General features: G+C 53.0%; 1 protein-coding gene across 4 annotated transcripts in view; it reads right to left on the reverse strand.

Moving 5' to 3' along the window:
* ITGAL (integrin subunit alpha L) overlaps positions 1 to 20,887 on the reverse strand; it is a 36,540-nt gene extending 15,653 nt beyond the window's left edge. For 2 of the 4 annotated variants that reach the window (XM_059692280.1, XM_059692277.1), the window contains exons 1-18: positions 20,589 to 20,886; positions 19,193 to 19,295; positions 18,198 to 18,292; positions 18,019 to 18,086; positions 16,003 to 16,120; positions 15,750 to 15,880; positions 14,687 to 14,832; positions 11,473 to 11,605; positions 11,154 to 11,304; positions 9,159 to 9,232; positions 8,947 to 9,079; positions 5,993 to 6,144; positions 5,538 to 5,675; positions 4,867 to 5,064; positions 4,587 to 4,717; positions 3,036 to 3,196; positions 2,782 to 2,933; positions 729 to 818 (exon numbers count right to left, since the gene is read on the reverse strand). In XM_059692280.1, the coding sequence (XP_059548263.1) occupies positions 729 to 818; positions 2,782 to 2,933; positions 3,036 to 3,196; positions 4,587 to 4,717; positions 4,867 to 5,064; positions 5,538 to 5,675; positions 5,993 to 6,144; positions 8,947 to 9,079; positions 9,159 to 9,232; positions 11,154 to 11,304; positions 11,473 to 11,605; positions 14,687 to 14,832; positions 15,750 to 15,880; positions 16,003 to 16,120; positions 18,019 to 18,086; positions 18,198 to 18,292; positions 19,193 to 19,295; positions 20,589 to 20,643 (2,229 nt within the window). In that variant the 5' untranslated portion in view covers positions 20,644 to 20,886. Of the gene's footprint in view, positions 1 to 728; positions 819 to 2,781; positions 2,934 to 3,035; positions 3,197 to 4,586; positions 4,718 to 4,866; positions 5,065 to 5,537; positions 5,676 to 5,992; positions 6,145 to 8,946; positions 9,080 to 9,158; positions 9,233 to 11,153; positions 11,305 to 11,472; positions 11,606 to 14,686; positions 14,833 to 15,749; positions 15,881 to 16,002; positions 16,121 to 18,018; positions 18,087 to 18,197; positions 18,293 to 19,192; positions 19,296 to 20,588 lie in introns of all 4 variants that reach the window. The other 2 variants (XM_059692279.1, XM_059692278.1) reach the window with 2 other exon arrangements.
* Positions 20,888 to 21,444: the final 557 nt, after the last annotated feature.

Here is a 21,444-nt window from a genome sequence, read left to right on the forward strand (position 1 = left end):
CTCCCCCAGAAAGTCTTTTTCTGACAATAGTGACTGCAGGTCACTCTTCTACCCTGAGTTCCTATATGACAGTTTGGCTTTTCAAAAGTTAGTGCCAATGGCAGAGTGCTGGTTGTCCCCATATATCCTCCCTCCCATCTACCTTTAAAGTAGAGCCACCAGCCCGATCGGCGTGGCTGAGTGTCAACCTATAAACCAGATCATGGTTCCATTCCCGGTCAGGGCGCATGTCCGGGTTGCAGGCTCAATCCCCAGTGTGGGGTGTGCAGGAGGCAGCCGATCAATGATTCTCTCTCATCACTGATGTTTCTATCTCTCTCTCCCCCTCCCTTCCTCTCTGAAATCAATAAAAATATATTTAAATAAATAAAATAGAGCCTCCATTTTTAAAATCTGGTCACATGACCACATGTGTTTCTCAGAGTGTTGTAATCAGGTGTGACCAGGTGACTATGTTCTGACCAATGAGATGCGTGCCCTGAAGAGTCCATTCATCATTTCTTCCCCTGGAGAAGCCTCAGAGCCTCCACCCTGATTCCCCTTCTTCCCAATCTTGCTTTTCCAAATTTCTTTTAAGTACAAACTCCCATAAATTCCTCTCCTGCTTAAGTAAGCCACATTTGGTTTCTATTGCTTTAAACCAAAGACTCCACTATAACACAGTGTTGCTAATTGAATTTCTACTCTCCTCTATTTCCTGTCGATTCCCCCAGCTGATGTCTCCTTACCGCCCTTTGGTCTCTCGGTGTCCCTTCTTCCTCCCAGAGAGAGAAGTTCAGGGAGACGTTGATGGGAGAGATGAGGTCCTGAATGCATACCTGAGGGTGAAAAGAATACAGCTTACGGCAAGAGTTTAACCTTTGCCACACTTCCAGGGACATGCACCCCTTGTCCGGGATTTATAACTGATGGAATGCTGGTAACTAGTTGTCTTCGTACTAGTAGCGGGAATACATTTACTCCACATCGGGGTTGCTTCTCAGCCCAGGTGTCATTCCTCAGCCCCAGTTCCACACAGACATCGCTAAGCCACCACAGGAAGACCCCGAATCTTTGTCCAACTGCTCTAGGCAACTTTATCAAAGCCTGCACCAAAAAAAGACTATTCTAGAACTAGAGGCTCAGTGCACGAAAATCGTGCACTTGTGGGGGGTGTCCCTCAGCCCAGCCTGCGCCCTCTCGCAGTCCAGGAGCCCTCAGGGGATGTCCGACCGATGGGCTTAGGCCCGCTCGCAGTCGGACATCCTTAGTGCTGCCGCAGAGGTGGGCCACTGCGTGCACCAGCCGTCAGCCTGGCATGTGGCTGAGCCACTGACCACCAGATTGGCCAGCCGGGGAGGAACCCCGGGAGGGCTCCAGGGCATGTCTGACCCATCTCACTCAGTCCCGATCGGCTAGACCCCAGCAGCAAGCTAACCTACTGGTTGGAGTGACTGCCTCCCTGGTGGTCAGTGCATGTCATAGCAAGCAGTTGAGTGGCCTTAGCATATCATTAGCATATTACACTTTGATTGGCTGAATGGCTGACTGGACACTTAGCATATTAGGCTTTTATTATATAGGATAGCCTAGTTCCTTGAGGACAGGGGTGGGTCTTAGTTGTTGTTACCAGTGCCTGACATGACATTTGAAGTTACTCAAATCGTATTCGCCTAGTTTCTACCGACCCTCCACATTAAAGGGGAGGAAGATAAGGTCTAAAAAGGTGACACAATTTTTCTAAGGACTAGAACTAGGAAGTGAACCCAAATATTTCCAACTCCCAAGTCTAAACTTTATTTTTTTCTAGCATATCATAGAGCTTCTTTGCTGACAAATTTATGTGTAAAATTTCCAAGTTTAGTAATGGGGGGGCGGGTCTGTGAGGAGGCACAGGGGCACTAGTTAAGCTGTGAATGAAATAAAATTGAGTTGATAATTGTTGAGATAATTGATAATTGGTGATAAATTGAGTTGATAATTGGTGAAAGGTACTTGGGGGTTCATTCAACTATTTTTTGTACTTTCGTATGCCTGAACATTCCCATAATAAAAAATATAAAGCCAACTGCAAGATTTTATACACCAATCATATACTGAGTCTCTTATGAAATATTCAAGAGACACAGCGGTTCTCAACCTGTGGGTCCCGAACAATGAAAATACATCCTACATATCAGATATTTACATTTTGATTCACAACAGCAGCAACATTACAGTTATGAAGTAGCAACAAAAATAATTTTATGGTTGGGGGGTCACCACAACATGAGGAACTGTATGAAAGGGTCGCGGCATTAGGAAGGTTGAGAACCACTGAGTCAAACCTATTTTACACAGGACTGTGATGAGCGAACGGAATTTGGGTGTTCTAGCAATTGTTTAAGTCAATATTAAAAAACCTTTTTCTGAGATGGAGATGAATAATAACTTCCCGTGTGTACCTGGCAAATAGTGACATTCTCCCCTGAGTATTCTGCAGTCCTGACAAATAATTATGAGAGCTGGGCAGCAGCGTTAATACATGACATAGGAAAAGAGTAGGAAGGAATGGTAAGTACCTTACAGTCATAGTCCTGTGGAAAACACCCATGTATATAGATTAAGGACCGGAAGGAAATACGCTAAAGGTGTTATTACTATTGTCGCCCAGGAGAGGAAATGGTAGTACAGAGAGATCAAAGTGACTTGTGACTCAGCTGTGACCCAGAGCTAAGCCTTGCACCCAGAGCTGCCTCTCTCGGCTCAGCTCATCCCCCCCCCCCACCTCACTTCCTGGTGCAGCCTTACTGGCTCCCTTACCGGGAAGTGGAACCAGAACGGAATGCAGGACTCGACTTGGGTCACGGCTATGTTCCCGTTGAGTTCACGCCTCCCTCCTGGAAACAACCCCCGGCTTCGAATCCGATGGCCGTCCAGCTGCAGAGTGTAAGTGAGGTTGGTAACCAGGAGTCCTGAGCGGAGTGAAAGGCAGGAGTTGAACGGTGGTGGATCCTGGGGCCATAAGCCTGGATTCGGGGGGGCAGAGGCTCTGGGGAGCAGGGGACAGCACTGACCTTGGAACTGGGGCATGAGGGGCTTGCCCCGGAAACAGACTGTGATGTTAACGCCTTCCTTCTTCTTGCTGCCGGCTGACTGGGAGCACTCGACTTCGTGCACTGGGATCTCAGTGGGGGCGAAGGACATCTGAGTGACGACATCCACCACAGGCCGGGAGCTGCAGGGCAGGAAACAACCACTCTCTCCCTTGGCCTCAACTGCAATCCCCACTCAGACCCACAAACCCATCCACAGAGTCCGAGGGGCCCCCTCTCTAAAGCAGACCGCCACGTCAGTGTCTCCTTGCAACGATAACGATAACTCATTAACCCCTGGTTCAGTCTGGCAGTCTTCATTTTCCATACAGAAGAGTGAGCTTTTAAAAAGAGAAATCTGCCCTGGCCGGTTTGGCTCAGTGGATAGAGGGTCGGCCTGCGGACTGAAGGGTCCCGGGTTCAATCCCAGTCAAGGGCACATGCTCAGGTTGCAGGCTCCATCCCCAGTAGGGGGCGTGCAGGAAGCAGCCAATCAATAATTCTCTTTCATCATTGATGTTTCTCTCTCCCTCTCCTTTCCACTCTGAAATCAATAAAATATATATGTATATATTTTAAAATAAATAGAGAAATCATACTGAGCTACTTCCATGTTTATAACCCTTCACTGATGCCACGATGCTCCCAATAAAATCCAAACGTTTTACTATCCACACCACCCTGCCCTCCTCCCGTCGTCTCTCCCGCACACTCTCCTGTGGCTGAGCACGTCCCAGCCCACCAGACGCTGGCCGGCCTCACAGCCTGGTCTCCCACTGGAAGCTCTACCCCAGACTGCTGCAGGCCTGGCTCCTTCTCAGCTTCCGAGTCCCAGCTCAGACCTCCCCTCCCCAGAGCGGCCGTTTCTGGCCCCTCAACCTATAGTCGGTCTCCCCTGCTCGTCGCTCTCACAGCACCCTGTTCATTTCCCTCAGCACTTACCATTGCAATTACACTTTGTTTTGTCTAATTTCTACTCTCGGTACCCAAGTCGGTATGTAAGGCATAGTAGCTGCTTAGTCAATATCTGTTCACTAGATGATGTTACGCGACATCTCCAATAACTCTAAGATATGGGTAAGGCAGGGGCTTAATCATCATTTCACAGACGAGGGAACTGAGGGCCTGAGAAGCTAAGTGACAGGGGTAAGATCACCCGAGAAGTCAATGTCAGTGCCTGAGTCCAGGACACTTGGTTCTAGCCCAGGGGTGGGCACACTTTTTGACTCGAGGGCCACAATGGGTTCTTAAACTGGACCGGAGGGCCGGAACAAAAGCATGGATGGAGTGTTTGTGTGAACTAATATAAATTCAAAGTAAACATCATTACATAAAAGGGTACAGTTCAAATCCTAGTCTGTTGCTGAATGGCAGCAGTTTTCCCGGGACGAGGCATGAAGCCTGTGTAACAGGAGAACCCATCCCACAGGGGGGAGAGGCCAAGTGAGCCCGCGCCGTAAGCCGTTAGCACAGCACCTGCTGGAAGGACGGAGCCGCGTTTGCTGTAGGTGGCGCCTGGGAGTCCTGTCTTACCTCAGCACGATCACCTGCCCCTCGGCGCCCACAGCCACGTCTGCCAGGCCGTCCCCTCCCAGGTCCTTCACCCCGTGGATGGAGCGTCCAAACCATCGAATTCCTGGGAACACCTGGGTCCCTTCTATCCGCTGAGACCAAGAGAGAAAGTCATGCTAAGCTGGGAAGAGGGCTGGCTGGAGGGTGGGACGAGTGGGGTCAGGCGGGGTGGGGTGGGGTCTGGGCTTAGAGGCTGCCGGGCCCCTGGGGATGGGTTTACCTGGCAGGCAGGGTACCTCACCTGACTCGGCCGGGGGCTCAGCCCACCGGGTTGCCCATTGAAGATGTACACGGCCCCCCACTCCTCCAGAGGGGCGCCCACCGCCACGTCCGTCAGCCCGTCGCCGTTGATGTCTGCCAGGCCAGTGATGGCTGCTCCGAATCGCCCAAGGGGGTAGCCAGGATCCCCCTGCAGCTCCGAGACCACCTCGAACCCCAGCTGGGAAGGATTGAGGTGACAGGGCCCACCCCAGTCACTCGGCAAGCTTTCACAGGGCGCGCCTTTCGTGCGTGAAGCACGCTAAAGAAACGCCGCTGTGGTCCCTCAGAACCGGAATGATGGCACCGGCTAACGGGGCTCAAGTCCCAGCTCCACCTCTCGCTCTCTGGTGACCTTGTGGCTTTGGAAGGCCCCAGCCTTGCTGAGCCGCGGAGTTCGCCTTCGTCAGAGACGGCTCGCAGCACCGTGGGAGGTGCCTGTGAGGGTCACGGGAGGGCGCACACACAGACGGGGTGCCCTGGGCCTGCCACACAGCCTGCCCCATCCGCGAGCGTGAGCTGCCGCCTGCCTGTCTGTGGTCCGGAAGGTCTGGTTCACAGACAATCCGACAGGGAAAGTCTCAAAGTGACGGGGGCCTGGCTGCCTGGAAATCTGTTTATCCGCCCCCCTCAGCTCCACAGCCCTGTCCTCACCTGCTTCCTCTCGGAGACAAACACCCGGCCGCCCCTCTGCTCCCCGTAGAACAGGGGCGCTCCAATCAGCAGCAGCTCCGCCTCCCCATCTCGGTTCACGTCAATGCCACACAGCTCGCCACCGAAGTAAGAGCCGACCTGCAGGGAGAGGAGGCGGCTGAGGAGGGGCCTGCGAGCGGGAGACCCGGCTCCTCAGCTGCGTCCAGTGCCTCAAGTGACAGTCCGTCCATCCCACTCAGGGCCTGGGGGAACCAGGACAAGTGGGGTTCCCCGGGGCCTGGTTTCTTTAGCTGGCGAGTGGAGGTGACAGCGCTCGCCTCGGAGGGCCTGCGGCGGAGCAGGTGCGACGGGCTGGGCACCGGCCGGCAGGCAGCAGGTGGGCCGGGTGCAGAGGCAGCCCGAGGTCCCCGCTCAGCAGCCCTGCCCCGCGGGCGGCACCCGTGGGCCATGCTCACCTGGGTCCCGTCTATTCTCTGGATCTGGCTCCACTGCCTTTTGTCCCCCGACTGTTGGAAGAGCAGCACCCGCCCCACATGCTGGTACCGGGGGGCTCCAGCGGCCAGCAGTGCTGTGGGACCCCGGGAGGGCAGCCAGGTCACTGTGTAACCTACGGAGAGAGCATGGACTTGGAGTCAGCAACGCAATGACTGCTGGGAGAGGGTGACACGGGGGGAGGGCAGAGGCCCTGGGGAGCTGGTCAGCAGCAAAGATGCACTGAAACACCCAGGAGGCCTCCCGAGAAAAGGAGCCGTGTGCCAGGCGCAGCGCAGACCCTCCATCCCGGCCACGGCCACGGCCACGGCTACGGCTGCATTTCTCAGGCCGTGGCCACACCAGCCAAGCAGAGCAGCCACAGCGCACGCCGCGCCTTCCTGCTGCTCAGCTCACCTGGGGTGGTAAGGAGACGACATTCTTAAATACACAATACAATCAAACGGGATAGATTAGCAAAGTTCGCACAAATATTGGAACGTTTCCTGCTTGAAGATAAGGCTTCAGGCTATCTTCGTGCATCACACCTCGCTGGCGGGGGCGGTGGTGGTGGCGGTGGTGGTGGCGAGGTGCCAGCCCCTCCCTCCCAGCACTGATGAAACGTCTGAGATGCCGCAGGAGGCACCCAGGAGTCTGCAGAGCAGGCGCCAGCCAATAGGGATGCTCTGACCCAGAACGCAGGGCACCGACCCAATTTTATCTCCTCTGCTTAGAGCAGCTGACAGTGAGTGCGAAGGCAGAGATGGCTGGGGCCTAGGGCGCAGGAGCCGGGGGTGAAGAGGCCGAGCCACCCTCCCTTCACTCATGCCTGTTGCTGAAGCACAAGGTTGAGAACTTGCCCTTTGAAATCAGACAGACGCGGTTTTAATCCTATGTTATTACTCCCTCGCTATCGAGCCTCAGTTTCCTCATCTAAAAAAAATGGGGATTGCCCTGGCTGGGTGGCTCAGTGGTTGGAGCTTCGTTTCATGCTCCAACCAAAAGGATAAGGGTTCCATCCCCAGTCAGAGGGCGCGTTTGGGAGGCAATCGACAGATGTTCCTCTCTCACATCAATGTTTCTCTCGCTCCCTCCCTCCCTCTCTAAAAATCAATAAAAACATATCCTCGGTTTAAGGTTTTTTAAAAATGGGGATAGTATCAACCTTACAGGGTGGTTTTTGAGAAGTAAATAAGACCATTGATATAAAATGCTTAGCACTAGGCTGGTGCTATCTGAACTCAGATCTGAAGGATGGTAGCGTAACAGGCACTCACGATTATATTTATAATTTATTCATAAGCATGTACACGTGTGTGTGTGCACCCGCACACGTAGTGGGTGGAGATTAGTGTTTGGAGTTATTTCTTCCTCTTTGCTGAGCAACATTGCAGCTATTTTACGGATGTTAAAGTACAAAAGTCCACCTTGCAGGCAGTGGTGCAGGTCCCAGCACACCTGGGCCTAGGCTCCTGGGCTCCCGGTCCCAGGTCTGTGACCCGAGCGAGTTATTACCTCTTCAGTTTCTTCGGCTTAAACTAGAGATAATAAAATCCCTACTCACAGGGCTGTCGTGAAGATAAAATGCGATCGAGTATGTCAATACCTGCCATGCACTCAGAGCAGCGCCTTGCTCAGTAGAGAACCTCAGAAAAAGGAAAAAGAAATCCCCGAGCGCAGCCTCCCTTAAAGAGTAGGTGCCGATGAGGAATTTAATAAGATCTTCGTGTTTTGATTGTTGAATAAAGGAGTTCCCCCCCCCCCCAGGTCCTGCATGAGGCAGGCGGTTCTCGGCCAGTGGGAAGGCAGAGCTGCAAGCAGCCCTGTGCGGGGCCCTGGGCGCCCGTTTGCGCCTTGGGACAGGCTGGCGACATGAATGTGATGGGAAGAGCTCTAAGGCGAGGCCCTCTGCAGCCTGAGAGGCACGGGGCGATGGGAGTGACCGCACTCGCGGCCTCGCGCTCCACCTCGGAGGAGCTGGGGCTGCGCCCAGCGGCTCCCGGAAACTCAGCAGGAGGGAGCCGGGCGGTGCTGCTCGTCGTCCCCCCCTCCCCCCCCCCCCTAACCTGCGGGCTGTTTAACCGTCCCTGGGTTTCATGTAGGGGAACGACTAGTGACTACACAGAGGTCACTGCCGTGGAGAGACGCTTCTGACCCACAGCTCCCCAAAGCGGAGGGGGGGGCGGGGGGGGCGGGGGGAGGCCAGCCAGGCCACAGGGGCAGCACAGGTCAGGAAGGAGGCAGGAGGAGGGAGGGCGAGTGCGGCCTGGAGCCTTCCCTGCAGCGTCTGAGGGGAGGAATGACTGAGGCCGGGCGGGCGAGCTTGAGCAAGCTGAGGACGGCACAGTCTGATCATGTTGGCAGCTCTGGGTTGCAGGGGTTTCTCTGGGTGCCTAGTGCCTGGCAGGTCGGGGGGAGATGGCGTGGTGTAGGAAGTTAGGTAAAGCGGCAGCTGGTGCTCAGGGGTCGCTGGCTGGCACAGAGAAGGCGTGCTGTCTGCTCTCTGTGGGGATGAGCTGGCCCTGGGAGGGGCAAAGCTTCAGGCTATAAGGCAGCCGTTCTCAACCTGTGGGTCGCGACCCCTTTGGCGGACGAATGACCCTTTCACAGGGGTCGCCTAAGCCCATCCTGCAGATCAGATATTTACATTACGATTCATAACAGCAGCAACATTACCGTTACGAAGTAGCAACGAAAATGAGGTTATGGTTGGGTCACAACATGAGGAACTGTATTTAAAGGGCCAGAAGGTTGAGAACCACTGCTATATGGCCTCATAAAATACGGAAAATAAAAGCATGACTGACACCCAGCTGAGGGGTTGTCCAGGGAAAAGCTAAGAATGCTGTCACCGTATTTAAACTCTGATTGCGTTCCTGCCGCTTCACTGCTTTCATTTACTAAAACCACACGAACCCGCGGGAGGAGCGGCACTCACCCAGGTATCCGGCTCTCGCCTCCGGTGTCAGCGGGTCGTTCCCAACAAAGGTGTCGCCCCGCAGGTCGGCCTGCAGGTCCAGGAAGCCCCCGGCCCAGTCCTTGGCGCCGACCGCCCCCACGACGCCATGGTCCTGCCGGGGAGGAGACCAGCAGGGTCAGAACGGGCGGCTGCGCCCACGCCCTCCCTTGGCCCTCGCTCAGCCCACTCACCCCGCGGAGGTCCGCGCTGATCCCGCTGGAGGACAGCTCCATGTTGAAGGACGTCAGGTCCTGCTTGTTTGTGCCTAAGGGGCAGGCGAGACCGAGGAGCAGTAAGCACAGTGACACGCACGGGACTGAGGGGGAAGCTCAGCGTTTGCCAGTGGCTTCCACTCCATGAGCCCCGATGGGTGACCAGCTACGGCCATCAGCTTGTCTGGGACTCAGCATTCGACTTCGGTGCCCACCAGGACGTCCCCATCAGCGGATGACACCCCCACCTCCTCGGGAATCATGCTGAAAACCCGGAATAAACCTTGATTCCGCCCTGTCCCCCTGTTCTATCGCCACTGTATCACTAACTCACATTGGTTCTACCTTCAAACTACACCTGAACACTTACCAGAGGAAGTGACATCTAAACTGAGACCTGCCCGGCCAGCGTGGCTCAGTGGTTGAGTGTCAGACCCATGAACCAGGAGGTCATGGTTCAATTGGTGGTCAGGGCACATGCCTGGGTCGTGAGCTTGATTCCCGGTGTGGGGCATGCAGGAGGCAGCCGATCAATGATTCTCTCTCATCATTGATGTTGCTCTCTCTCTCCCTCTCCCTTCCTCTATGAAATCAATAATATATATATATCTTAATTTTGTTTTATTGCTTAAACTATTACAAAAGTATTACATATGTCTCCTCCCCCCCCCCTTTAACATTCCCCCGGCCTCCCCTACCCCCCAGTGTCCTGTGTCCATTGGTTATGCTTATAAAAATATATTTTTAAATAAAGGTATGTTGAAGTCCTAACCCCAGTACTTCAGAATGTGACCTTGTTTGGAAATACGGTCTTTAAGAGGTAACCAAGTTACGATGAGGTCAGTAGGGTGGGCCCCAACCCAATATGACTGACGTCCTTGTAAAATGGGAAATTCAGACACAACAGACACGCACAGAGGGAAGACACGGGGAGAAGACAGCCATGTGACAGCGACGCAGTACAAGTCGAGGAAGGCAGCGGACTGCTGGCAAACACCAGGAGCCAGAAGAGGCAAGGAGAACGCTCTTCTAGAACTTTCAGAAAGAGCATGGCCCTGCTGACCCCTTGATTTCTCGCTCCTCGCCTCTAGCACTATAAGACAGTAAGTGTCTGTTGCTTTAACCACTGCTGTGTGGTGCTTGTTTGTAGCAGACATCGGAAACTAGTACAGCAGTTACACCTTACAATCCTGTGAGATCGGCGTCATCATCCCCCTTTAACAGAGAACGGGGAGCCTCAGAGAGGGAGAATGACCTGGCTGAGGCCATGCAGCACAGGCAGAGCGGATTCTGGAGCAGGTCTGCCTGGTTCTACTATACACGCCACACTGCTTCTGGAACTCTCCCATTCCCGCTTCCTGGACACTGAACCGAGGTATCACAGCCAGACTGTGGGGGCTGGGCCCGATGTCACCAACGTGCTGAGCTGAACACCAAAGCTCTGGCCCAGCAAAGGCGCCTTCCCTGTGGGAACCATGTCCCTTCCAGCAGGCTAGGCCTCCCGGGGAAATACCCTCCCATGGCCAGTCCTCCATCTGCTGATGCCAATCAAAATCGTCTCTATTCTGGACCAAGGAAGAGCGCCTATGGGCTACTTGCAGTTGGCCACAGCCCGTTACCCATCTTAAGTCATTTGAGGCCTAGGATAACGGAATGAAGAAGCTGAGGGCGGGGTAAGGCATTATGGTCATTCCACAGGGCTCAGCTGACTCCGGCAAGCTAGAGTTCAGTCCTGGGCCTCAGCCTGGACCAAGCTAAACTTCAGGAGGAAGAAGGAGTTTCAGAGGGAATGGAAGCTGCTCCTAAATCGCTCTCTCCTGAATTCCTGCCCGAGGTCCTTTTCAGGAGAGCTCTCAGCTCTGCGTCAGCCGCTGAGGAGGTGCCCCGTGCTATTCAGCCTGCCTCTCACCTCATGTCCCAGGTGAGCTTCTGTATATAATTTCTTGAACTAGCTCTCCAGGGTCTGCCACTCACCCTCGATGGCATAGATCTTCTTCTGCAGCTCCGTGAACAGGTCTTTAAGCTTCTCAAACGTGTCCAGAATCTTCACAAACTCTTCCACCGGCTTTGAAGCAAATTTGTGAAGTGAATCCTGATTTTTCTTGCTCACAAAATGCTTCCCGATCTGTGAGGGAGAGAAGAGAGAAGTGCTGACATCCCCAGAATCGCAGACCAATTTCCTACTATTTTCACGGGACCATGGCTCCCAGGAGAAAGGGAAGTCGGGTCAGAAACGGGCGAGGGAAGATGAGACCTAGGAAGAAGGCAGAGGCTTGGCACCTGGGGCCCATACCCCGATGATGTAGCGGATGATGTCATGGGCCACACTAATGTCGCCAATGTCAGTGGCTTCCCCGTCCGTGATGATGATAAGCACTTTGCTGGCATCTGGCCGCGCCCCAAGTTCCTCCCGGAAGACCTGGGTCCTGTATTTAAGGAGGCGGGATGTGAGAGACTCCCCCCAAATCATATGGAGTCTCCCTCACCCCGCCCCCTCTCATTAACTCACTGCCCGGCTGATTATGAAAAGCTCTTCTCACATCCACCCCCCTCCCCCCTCCCCCCTCCCCCCTTCCCTCCCCGCAGCGATTCCCGATTCTGGCCTGCCAAGTTCTCTTCTGAGCCTCCTTCCTGTCCTTGCTGCCACACCTCTCCTCAGCCAGTACCTTCAGCTGAATTCGGGCAGTCAGGAAGTTGCCCCAGAACCCATCAGTGGGAAGGGGAGGCTTCGTGACGGGAGGCTCTGGGCATCCTACCCTCCATTTCAACCACATGGCAACTATCTTCCGATCAGATATGTTGGTGATTTAGGTGAGATTTCCAAGGGGAGGGGGGTTCCATGACCAAAGAAAACTGGAGAGTCACTCTTGCGAGCAGGCGCATGTAGCACCGTCTCTGCCGCCCGCTCCCCGGCGGCCGGTAGGTCTCTGCTGCAGCAAGTCTCCCGGGGAAGTGAAGTAACTGATTTCTGTGTCAATTTTCCCCCAAAGGCACAGACATGAGTTCCTCAAGGAAAGGGCCATGTTCACTTTGCTGCTGCATCTATGGCTGCCGACAGCAGGTGCTCAGCGGGTGTGAAATAGCAGGACGGGAGGACTGAATACTGGACGGCCCCGGCTCCAGGTTCCGCCCTCTGCAGCCTCCTCATGAAGCAAGATCGGCTGCCCACAGATTCTGCTGGGACAGCCGTTGTATTGGGACCGTCTGACCCTTCTTCCCTCCCGCCCGCCCCCCACAGCGAACCAGCGACGGACGATTAATCCAAGAGCCGCCAGTCCGCAAGCCCTAACTGTGACAGGACCTGCATTAGGAGCAGAAGCTGAGAGCCACGTAGAGGCCGCAGTGAGGCGAAGGAGAGACGCGGGGAGGAGGGCTGAAACGTTCCTGGGGAGCTGCCGACGACACAGGAGCCCTGGTGGGCAGGCCCCAAACACCTGCTGTCAAGACCTCTACTTCTGTGTTGGATGCAAACTATTTCTTTAACCTCCACCCACACAGACATGGCCCAGCGTGGGTCCTGTTCATGGATCGCTACCCCATCTAGATTTTTCAACAGCCTCCCAGCTGGCTTCCCTGCTCCCATCTCTGCCCCCTCCACAGTCTCATACCAACCCTGCAGCCAGAGGGAGCCTTTCCAAAAACATGAATCAGATGATCGCCCCTCTGCTCAAAACCTCCCATGATGCCTCATTTACTCAGAAGAAAAGCCAAAGTCCCCACTAGGCCCCCCACTCCTCCCGACACCCGTGGCCTCTCGGCCCTCCTTCGCGCTCCTTCTCCCCTCACTCACTTCTCTCCGGCCACGCTGGTGCCCTGGCTTTCCTTGGGACATCCGGAGCCTCTCACCTCCGGCCCTTTGCCATTCCCTCCGCCCGGTCTTCCCCCAGGTTTCCACATAAATCGCTTCCTCAACTCCAACAAGTCTTTGCTCGAACGTAACCTTCCCTGATCCTCCTAGTGAGTATTGCTCTGTTTTTAGTCAAACATACCTTCTCCTGTATTAACTAATTTACTTATTTATCCTGCTGATGACCTCTCTCTCCTCTGCTAGAATGTTAAGGTCCAAGAGGGCAGAGATTTTTCTTTGTTCTAGTCACTGCTATCGTCCCGGCCCCTAGAACATGGCAATAACCACCTGCAGGCCCCAGCCAGCCCTCAGCTTGTGTTTATACGGCCCATGAGCTAAAAATGTGTGCTTATGTTTTTGTTTTCAAAGGGTTACAAAAACAAACCAAGAATAATATGCAACAGATACCGTAGGTGGCCAGAAAAACCTAAAATATTTACTATTTGGTCCTTTACAGAAAAAAAACACACACACTTGCCAACTCCTAACCTGGAACACTGCCTGGCACACAGCCCGAATGTCAAGAAGTATTTATGAAATCCATTTCCATTACTTTTTGCTCCCACAGTTGACACCTGTTGGGGTGTCTTCCCATCCTGTGGTGACCCTTTTCTCTAAGAATTACCCCCTTCCCCTGGAGGGACCCCAGAATCCATGTCTGTGTCACGTGACTCTGCACCATAAAGTAGACCCAGGCCGTGGCTGGGTGGACCTAACCCAGGCTTAGCCAATCGCTTTCTCGCCTGGAGGCTGGAATTCAGGTTGAGGAACTGAAGCTGCCATTTTTTCAGTGGATGTCGCCTGACTGTGTACCCACCAAAGCTGTCTACAGAGAGAAAAGAATGACGTGGATAATGACAGGTCAAGCAAGCCCCAGAAGGAAAGAGCTAGAAACACGCATGCAGAGCCCAGGGATGTATCACACGCATGTTCAACTTATGCAAATCCAACTCTACATCCTTGGCAAAGAAATGCAAAGGAGAAGTGTAATAGTATAGGAGACCCATCTGGCTGTTTCACTCAACTTGAGTGTCTATCCAGGGGAACATGGGAGAGGAGATGTAATTCTCTTCTTCCTCAAATTGCTCTCAGTTTCCATGGCCAGTCTAATGTTTAAAAATAGGTCTTTAAGAAATATACAGTGTGGCCCTTCGACACAACCCTGCTCCGTCCATTTAGGTCTCAATTTAAACACAGCAATCTGATCCAGCTGGGGAAAAATTTTTTTCTGTAGTAAATTTAGGAAATCGAGATATACTAATTTCTAGTATGGGACTTGGACATATTGAATTCTACGAACAATTCAAGGATAATTCTGAGTATTTGAGATTTTTGGCCATGGGCTGACTTCAAAGCTGGTTCCCATCTAAGTGGTGACTCTGCTGTGGCTGCCATGGTTCACAGTCGCTTTCTGAGTCCTGGCTCCGGTCCCCCGTGAGGCCTGGCCGTGCTCCCTGTCTCAGAGGCTCATGAGTACCCCTGCAGCCTCCCTTGGGATTTAGTCAGTTAAAGTCAACTTCTCTTACAACCCAGAGCCTTGAGTTCTTACAATAACCTGCCCCTTGCTGCACCCACCTGTTGAGTTCTACACCCCAACTTAGAGAAGCTAGTGCGCACAGAACGACTGACGGGGGGCTCTCTCCCGCCAAAGGGAACTCACGCGACATATTTTATGGCACCGAAGGTGTTGGTCAGCTGCTTCATGTGTCGTGCTTTGCCCAGCAGCACATCAGGGTTCTTCTGATTAACATAATCCAAGAAAGTAAATTCTGTTTTGTAGGTCGTGGAAAACTGAACAGCAGCAAACTATAAGAAGAAGGAAGAAATGAAATGTTATATCAGCCTTCTCACTTGTCTGCTCCAATCTCTACTTCTTTTTCTTTTATGCTTTCATTGATCTCAGAGAGAGGAAGGGAGAGGAAAAGAGAAACATCAATGATGAGAGAGAATCATCAATTGGCCACCTCCGGCACATCCCCTACCGGGAATGGAGCCTGCAACCCAGGCATGTGCCCTGACCGGGAATCCAACCGTGACCTCCTTGTTCATGGGTTGACATTCAAACACGGAGCCACGCCGGCCAGCCTGGCTCCAATCTCTACTTCTTATCCAGGACTTGGGCCACCCAACTCCACTGCCCTGCCTCGAATCATTCTTTTGAAAATAAACAGACACAAAATAAAATTAAATAAATCTCTGACTCTTTATGTAGTGCTGTCTGCTGAGCTCCGGTTCTCTGGGTCTGCCTACCTCACCTACAGAACTGGTTCCCAGTAGCTCTTCTTCTGAGTGACCCTGCTAAATAGGGTACAGTTGGCTGAGCCAAGGATAGCCACTTGACTGAGGCTAGGCCAATAATTTTTTCTCTGAGAATTTGGAATTTGCAGTGGGAGGGGTTGGTTGAACCAACCTCCTGAAACTTTAACGTGTGAACTTAAGAACTTTCCACAGGCCCATGTGATCCAAAGAAGCTGAGGAAGCCATTCTACAGAGAGAGAGAGAGAAAGCGAAAAGGGAGGCAAAAGTAAAAAAGAAACAGAAATGAGAACTAGCGGAAATTCTAGAAGCTTTCTATTCCTTGTTCTTGTCCCTTCCAGAGGTCCAATTATACCTATCCATGCCCTTAGGGCCTGGGAACACCTAAAATTTCCTAGACATACTAAAATTTCCGTTTATGCCTTAAGGAGGCACCTATAACCAGGAATCCTAGCTAATATACTTACCTGGTAGGAAGAGTTGCTGAGTTTCTTCATCACATCCTTCATGAAGGCCAGAATTTTCTGAAATTCATTTTGTTGCAAGCTCCCTGAGCCATCAAACAGGAATACCAGGTCTACGTTGCCCTTTAGACACTCTACGGAAGCCAGAAGCAGAGGGATTGGTAAAGTGTCCCTGATGTTGGCCTGCCCATGCTGGTGCCCATGTATGGCCAGCCACCTGCAGGCATGTTTACCCACTGTGTCCCCAGTTCCTTACCCTGGTAGCCAGGGCGCCCTTGCAGCACAGGGCCCTTCAGGTTCTGGGGGAAGAGGTAACACTGGCCACTTAGATAGATATTCTGGTCACATGTCCGAGACAGCCCGGGGTCACAGGCCTGAGGGAGCAACGGTAAAAGGGTCTCAGCTTCCTCTTGCGGTGCATGCGGATATCATCAGCCAAGAACAAAACCCTTCAGAGTCCTCACCCCCTGACCTCACGCCCTGTATCCAACTGGTTACCAAGCCAAGGGAATTCTGCCTCCAGGTTTCTTATTCCAGTATCTCCATCCCCACTGCCAATGCTCTATGCCAATCAATGCTCCCTGCCTACTCTGGGTCCTGGAGGATAGGATCTAAAAGCCTTAGTTTTGGCCCTGACCGGTTTGGCTCAGTAGATAGAGCGTCGGCCTGCGGACTGAAGGGTCCCGGGTTCGGTTCCGGTCAGGGGCATGTGCCTTGGTTGCGGGCACATCCCCAGTGGGGGGTGTGCAGGAGGTGGCTGGTCGATGTTTCTCTCTCATCGATGTTTCTGACTCTCTATCCCTCTCCCTTCCACTCTGTAAAAAATCAATAAAATATATTTTAAAAGCCTTAGTTTCGCATTCATATTGTTTACAGGTGGGCACTAGCCTACATTTCCAGACCCATCCCCTTCCATTCCCAATCACACATTCTGTGTTTAAGCCAAAATTACTCACTATTCCCAGAATACACACAGTGTTCCTTTCATTTATGACTACAACTAGAGGCCCGATGCATGAAATTCGTGCAAAGGGCTTAGCCCTCGCAGCCGCAGCGGCTTGCCTTGGCCCTCACAGCCCCCAGCTTCATCCAGAAGGTCGTCCGGAAGGACACCTGGAAGGTTGTTTGGATGGCCAGTCTAATTAGCATATTACGCTTTTATTATTATAGATTCCTGCCAGACTACAATGTTTTGAAAGTCTGGGCTCATGTCATGGTCATCTTTGTATCTCACTCCCCTTCCCCCATCATAATCTAGCGCACTGCTTGGCATGTAATAGTAGCTAGGTAAACAAGCTCCAATTAAGTACGGGATCGATATTTCAATCAGTCTTCTATTTCTCACGTAGCTGTTGGATGCTGCTGAAATGAATTGTAAAGAGCAATGGACTTGGAATCAAATGGGAATTTGATTCAAATCCCTGCTCTATCTCTTTAAAACCATGTGACCCTGGCCAAGTCTCTCCCCTTCGGTCCTGTTTCCTCATGTGTAAAAAATGTGAAGGAGGGTTAAAGGAGATAAAGAAGTGTTTTTTCAAACTTTAGGCATTTGTGTAGCACTTTGCAATTTCTGCCATATGGTACATCATTCATACCATTATTTCCTTAATATTTTATTTACTTTAAATTTACTTTTAAAAAAATACTTTAGCCTCATCCTAACCAATGCAATCTAAGAAATCATGAATTTGAAATGCTTGTTGTAAATTTTCCTACTAGTTCATTAAATAAATATGTAACTATTCAAACATTAAGTTTGTGTACCACCAAAAATCATCTTGTATATCAATCGTTATAGATAGTTAATATTTGGAAAAAACTTAGGTAAGTAAGGTCTTGAAAATAGCTGGCTCATAGTTTATTCTCAATAAACACTGACTCCAAATCGCTCTGATGCCTTTAATCTTCTATAGGATCTTTTTTTTAAAAAAAAAAATCCTCACCCAAGGGTATGTTTCTTTATTGATTTCTGAGAGTGAGAGAGAGAGAGAGAGAGAGAGAGAGAGAGAGAGAAATGTTGGTGTGAGAAACATTGATCAGCTGCCCCTTGTACGTGCCCTGACCAGGGATTGAACCTACAATGTGGAAATGTGCGCTGAGCAGGATTCGAACCCAAGACTCTTTGTGCACAGGATGACACTCCAACCGACTGAGCCTCACCAGCCAGGGCCTTCATTATGATCTTTAATCCATTTTTTTCTTTCTTCTTTTCAATCAGTTTCCTAGCATCGAGCTTCACGGGCCCTGACACCACACTACACAAAATTCTTACCAGCATGTTTCCATTTGTGGGGTCTGTCGCCAAGGTCATTCCCAAGTACTGAGAGGTGTAGTTGGAACCTGTGGGCACCATAAGATTGGTCTGGAGGAATTCGGGCAATCCAGGAGTAGAGGGGGCCAGCCCCGACTTCCCCCAGGCACCGCCTCCCAGCTCCCTCACCAGCTACTCACCGCTCAGGCCCACTGGCAGGCAGTGGCCAGTGTCTGGCTGGCACTGGTAGAGGTTTCCTGGGCTGCTCCCCTCACCCGGCGCTCCCACAACAACCCTGATGAGAAATCTCACCTGAGAGATGGAGTTACCCAGGTCTTTACCTCCCCACTCCTACCTCATAAGGGGTATCCTCTCCCCGGCCAGGCACCTCAAACAATGCAGCCTTCTCCCTCCGTCCCCACCTATTGCTTCCTTATTGAATCCCAGAGAAGTCACCCAACATGCCGAACTCGAGAAAGTTAGGAATTATTTCCATCAGCCTAGAGCAGTGGTCGGCAAACTCATTAGTCAGCAGAGCCAAATATCAACAGTACGACGACTGAAGTTTCTTCTGAGAGCCAAATTTTTTAAACTTAAACTATATAGGTAGGTACATTGTTATTAACTTAATTAGGGTACTCCTAAGCTGGCCTTTGCTAAAAACGTCCTCAATCTGATTGAGGTGCGTTCGCTGAGGTCGACCCCTTCCAACTCTCCCATCCACACTCGTCTTGTATACTCGTTTCTCTATCTCCTTTCCGAAAACCGGCTTCGGCGCCCACGGGCCACGAAGTTTCAATCGCACTGCACGTGTGCGCCCGCACGTGGCATTTTGTGGAAGAGCCACACTCAAGGGGCCAAAGAGCCGCGACCACTGCTCTAGAAAGACTGAGGACCAGAGAATATGCCAGAATGTTACATTATAAGTTCATCCAATCAGGCATCAGAGACCTAGGCTTGGCCGCGCTGTGCGAGGCGGGCAGGAGCGCAGCGTGGCCAGGTGTTCGGGGGCTGGGACGTCCCCTCTCGGGTTCCCATGTGGTGCTTGGGCGGTGCATGGGCTCATCCTGCTCCTGTTTCTGAGAAATCCCCCCACGTTCCCCTTGACCCTGCGGCTCTCACTGGCCAGCCCCGGGCTGACATGGGTGCCCCGCCCCGGGCTCTGCGGGCAGGGGCACCTGGGGCATCCGCTCACCCGTTTCCAACCTGCAGGACGCGGTACCCAAAGTGCCTCCCGGCGAGTGGGAAGGACAAGTTTTGCACGTGCCGCACGTCCAGGTTGTAGGCGGAGGCCGGGGCTGAGGGAGACAAGGGGGCCGTCAGCCACTTCCGGCCAGGGACCCCCACCCCCACCCCACCCCACCCCGCGCCCCACACGCGGACCGGCTGCCGCCCACGTGCCCCAGGGGATGGGTAGACCCCGAAGGGCGGGCGGCCTCGGACCAGGCAGAGCGAGGGCTGGAACCAGCCTCCCTGGCCGCCCCCGAGGGCCTCGGCTCAGGGAGATGTGGGGCCGCGCCCCCCTGCTCCCCGGAGCCTGGCAGTCCCAGGGCCTGGGAAGGACACGCCTGCCCGCTGGCCTCTCAGCAAAGAAGGAAGGATGAGAAGGCAGAGGCCCGTGGGAGAGGAGCAGACGGAAGGGGCCCCAGGAGGAGCTGGGGATGCCCCAGGCAGGGTGTATCTCCCACACACTCATTTCTCCTTGCGCCAGAGAACTCAAATGGTTATCCTCAGCCTTCCTCCCACACACAGCCTCGGGGTTTCAAGATCCCCGCGAAGCTCCCTCCTCCCTCCTCCCTCCTCCCTCCTCCCCCTTCCCTGCTCTTATGCTCCCACACTCCCCACCGGCCAGGGACCAGTGCCAGCCGTGGGCAAACTACGGCCTGCGGGCCGGATCCAGCCCGTTTGAAATGAATAAAACTAAAAAAAAAAAAAGACCGTACCCTTTTATGTAATGATGTTTACTTTGAATTTATATTAGTTCACACAAACACTCCATCCATGCTTTTGTTCCGGCCCTCCGGTCCAGTTTAAGAACCCATTGTGGCCCTCGAGTCAGAAAGTTTGCCCGCCCCTGGACCAGTCTCTTCCTTGGCCTCAGATCTCAGATTCCCGACCGCAGGCAGCCTGGGCTGCAAGTCCCAAGCTTTGCTCGGGCCCTGCTGGCCTTCCAGGCACCAGGCGTATTTCACAGCATCCCGGCTGCCAGAGGCGAGGCCCCAGCATGTCCAGGTGAAGGGACTGGGGCCCAGGAAGGGGGCAGGACTTGCCTGAGATGCCACAGGAGGAGCGGCGGGTGGAGCAGGCCCCGCACGGCTCTGTGCACCCGTTTCCACCTGCCTGGGGAGGGGCCCGCTCCCTCACCTGTCACGGTTGCCATCCTTGGCCCCCTCCCCTGTCTTTCCTCCACACCTGGCCGATGCTGTGGACTCTGACTTCCTTCGGCCCCCTCTCCTCTAGATCCCTGGGCCCCATCACCTCTGGCCGGTGCCACCCCGAGAGCTGCTCCTCCTGGGCCTTGCGGTTCTGTAAGGCCTGCGGTTCCCTGGCCACAGCCACATGTCCCTCCCCGCCTCCCCTCTCTTGCTTACCCAGGAGAAAAGGGCCAGGCAGCAGCAGCCTCGCTACAGTGATGAACCAGTTCATCTTTGAAGCAGGCGGGTCTCAGAGGACCCTGGGGATTGCTGGCAACCTAGATGGGGCGAGAGAAGGAAATGATAATGCTTTGGGGCGTCTTGAAGTGGAACTTTTCTCACAGAGGCGCCAGCTGATGCCACTGGGTGGTGGTGAAGGAGGGGTTGAAGGGGTTGTGAAACCGCGGAGTCTCGGAGAGGAAGTGAAGCAGGTTAGAGACTTCCTGTGCTGCTTGCATTTTCACATCATCCAGGAGCAAACGGCACCAAGAGCCGCCGCATCTTCATCTCTCACTGACTCATGGACCTGGCCGCTAAAAGCTCAGCAGAGGACCGTCCAATAAACTGAGGCACAGCCATAATGGGGTGGCGTCCTCTCACCATGGAACGATGCCCATGACACACTGTGAAGTAAAAAGAGCACGTGACAGAGCAGTGCATTTAGAAATTCATTTTCTTTTAAAATATATTTTATTGATTTTTTACAGAGAGGAAGGGAGAGAGATAGAGAGTTAGAAACATCGATGAGAGAGAAACATCGATCAGCTGCCTCCTGCACATCTCCTACTGGGGATATGCCCCGCAACCCAGGTACATGCCCTTGACCGGAATCGAACCTGGGACCTTCCAGTCCGCAGGCCGACGCTCTATCCACTGAGCCAAACCGGTTTCGGCTAGAAATTCATTTTTATTCTAAAAAATCAAAAGCAACGCCCACAGAATGGGAGAAAATACTCACACATTATACCCGACATGGGACTTAACTCAAGAATAGATAAAGAACTTTCGCAACTCAACAATAAAAAGACAAGCC

This window comes from Myotis daubentonii, chromosome 4, assembly GCF_963259705.1.
Source record: "Myotis daubentonii chromosome 4, mMyoDau2.1, whole genome shotgun sequence".
Lineage (NCBI taxonomy): Eukaryota > Metazoa > Chordata > Mammalia > Chiroptera > Vespertilionidae > Myotis > Myotis daubentonii.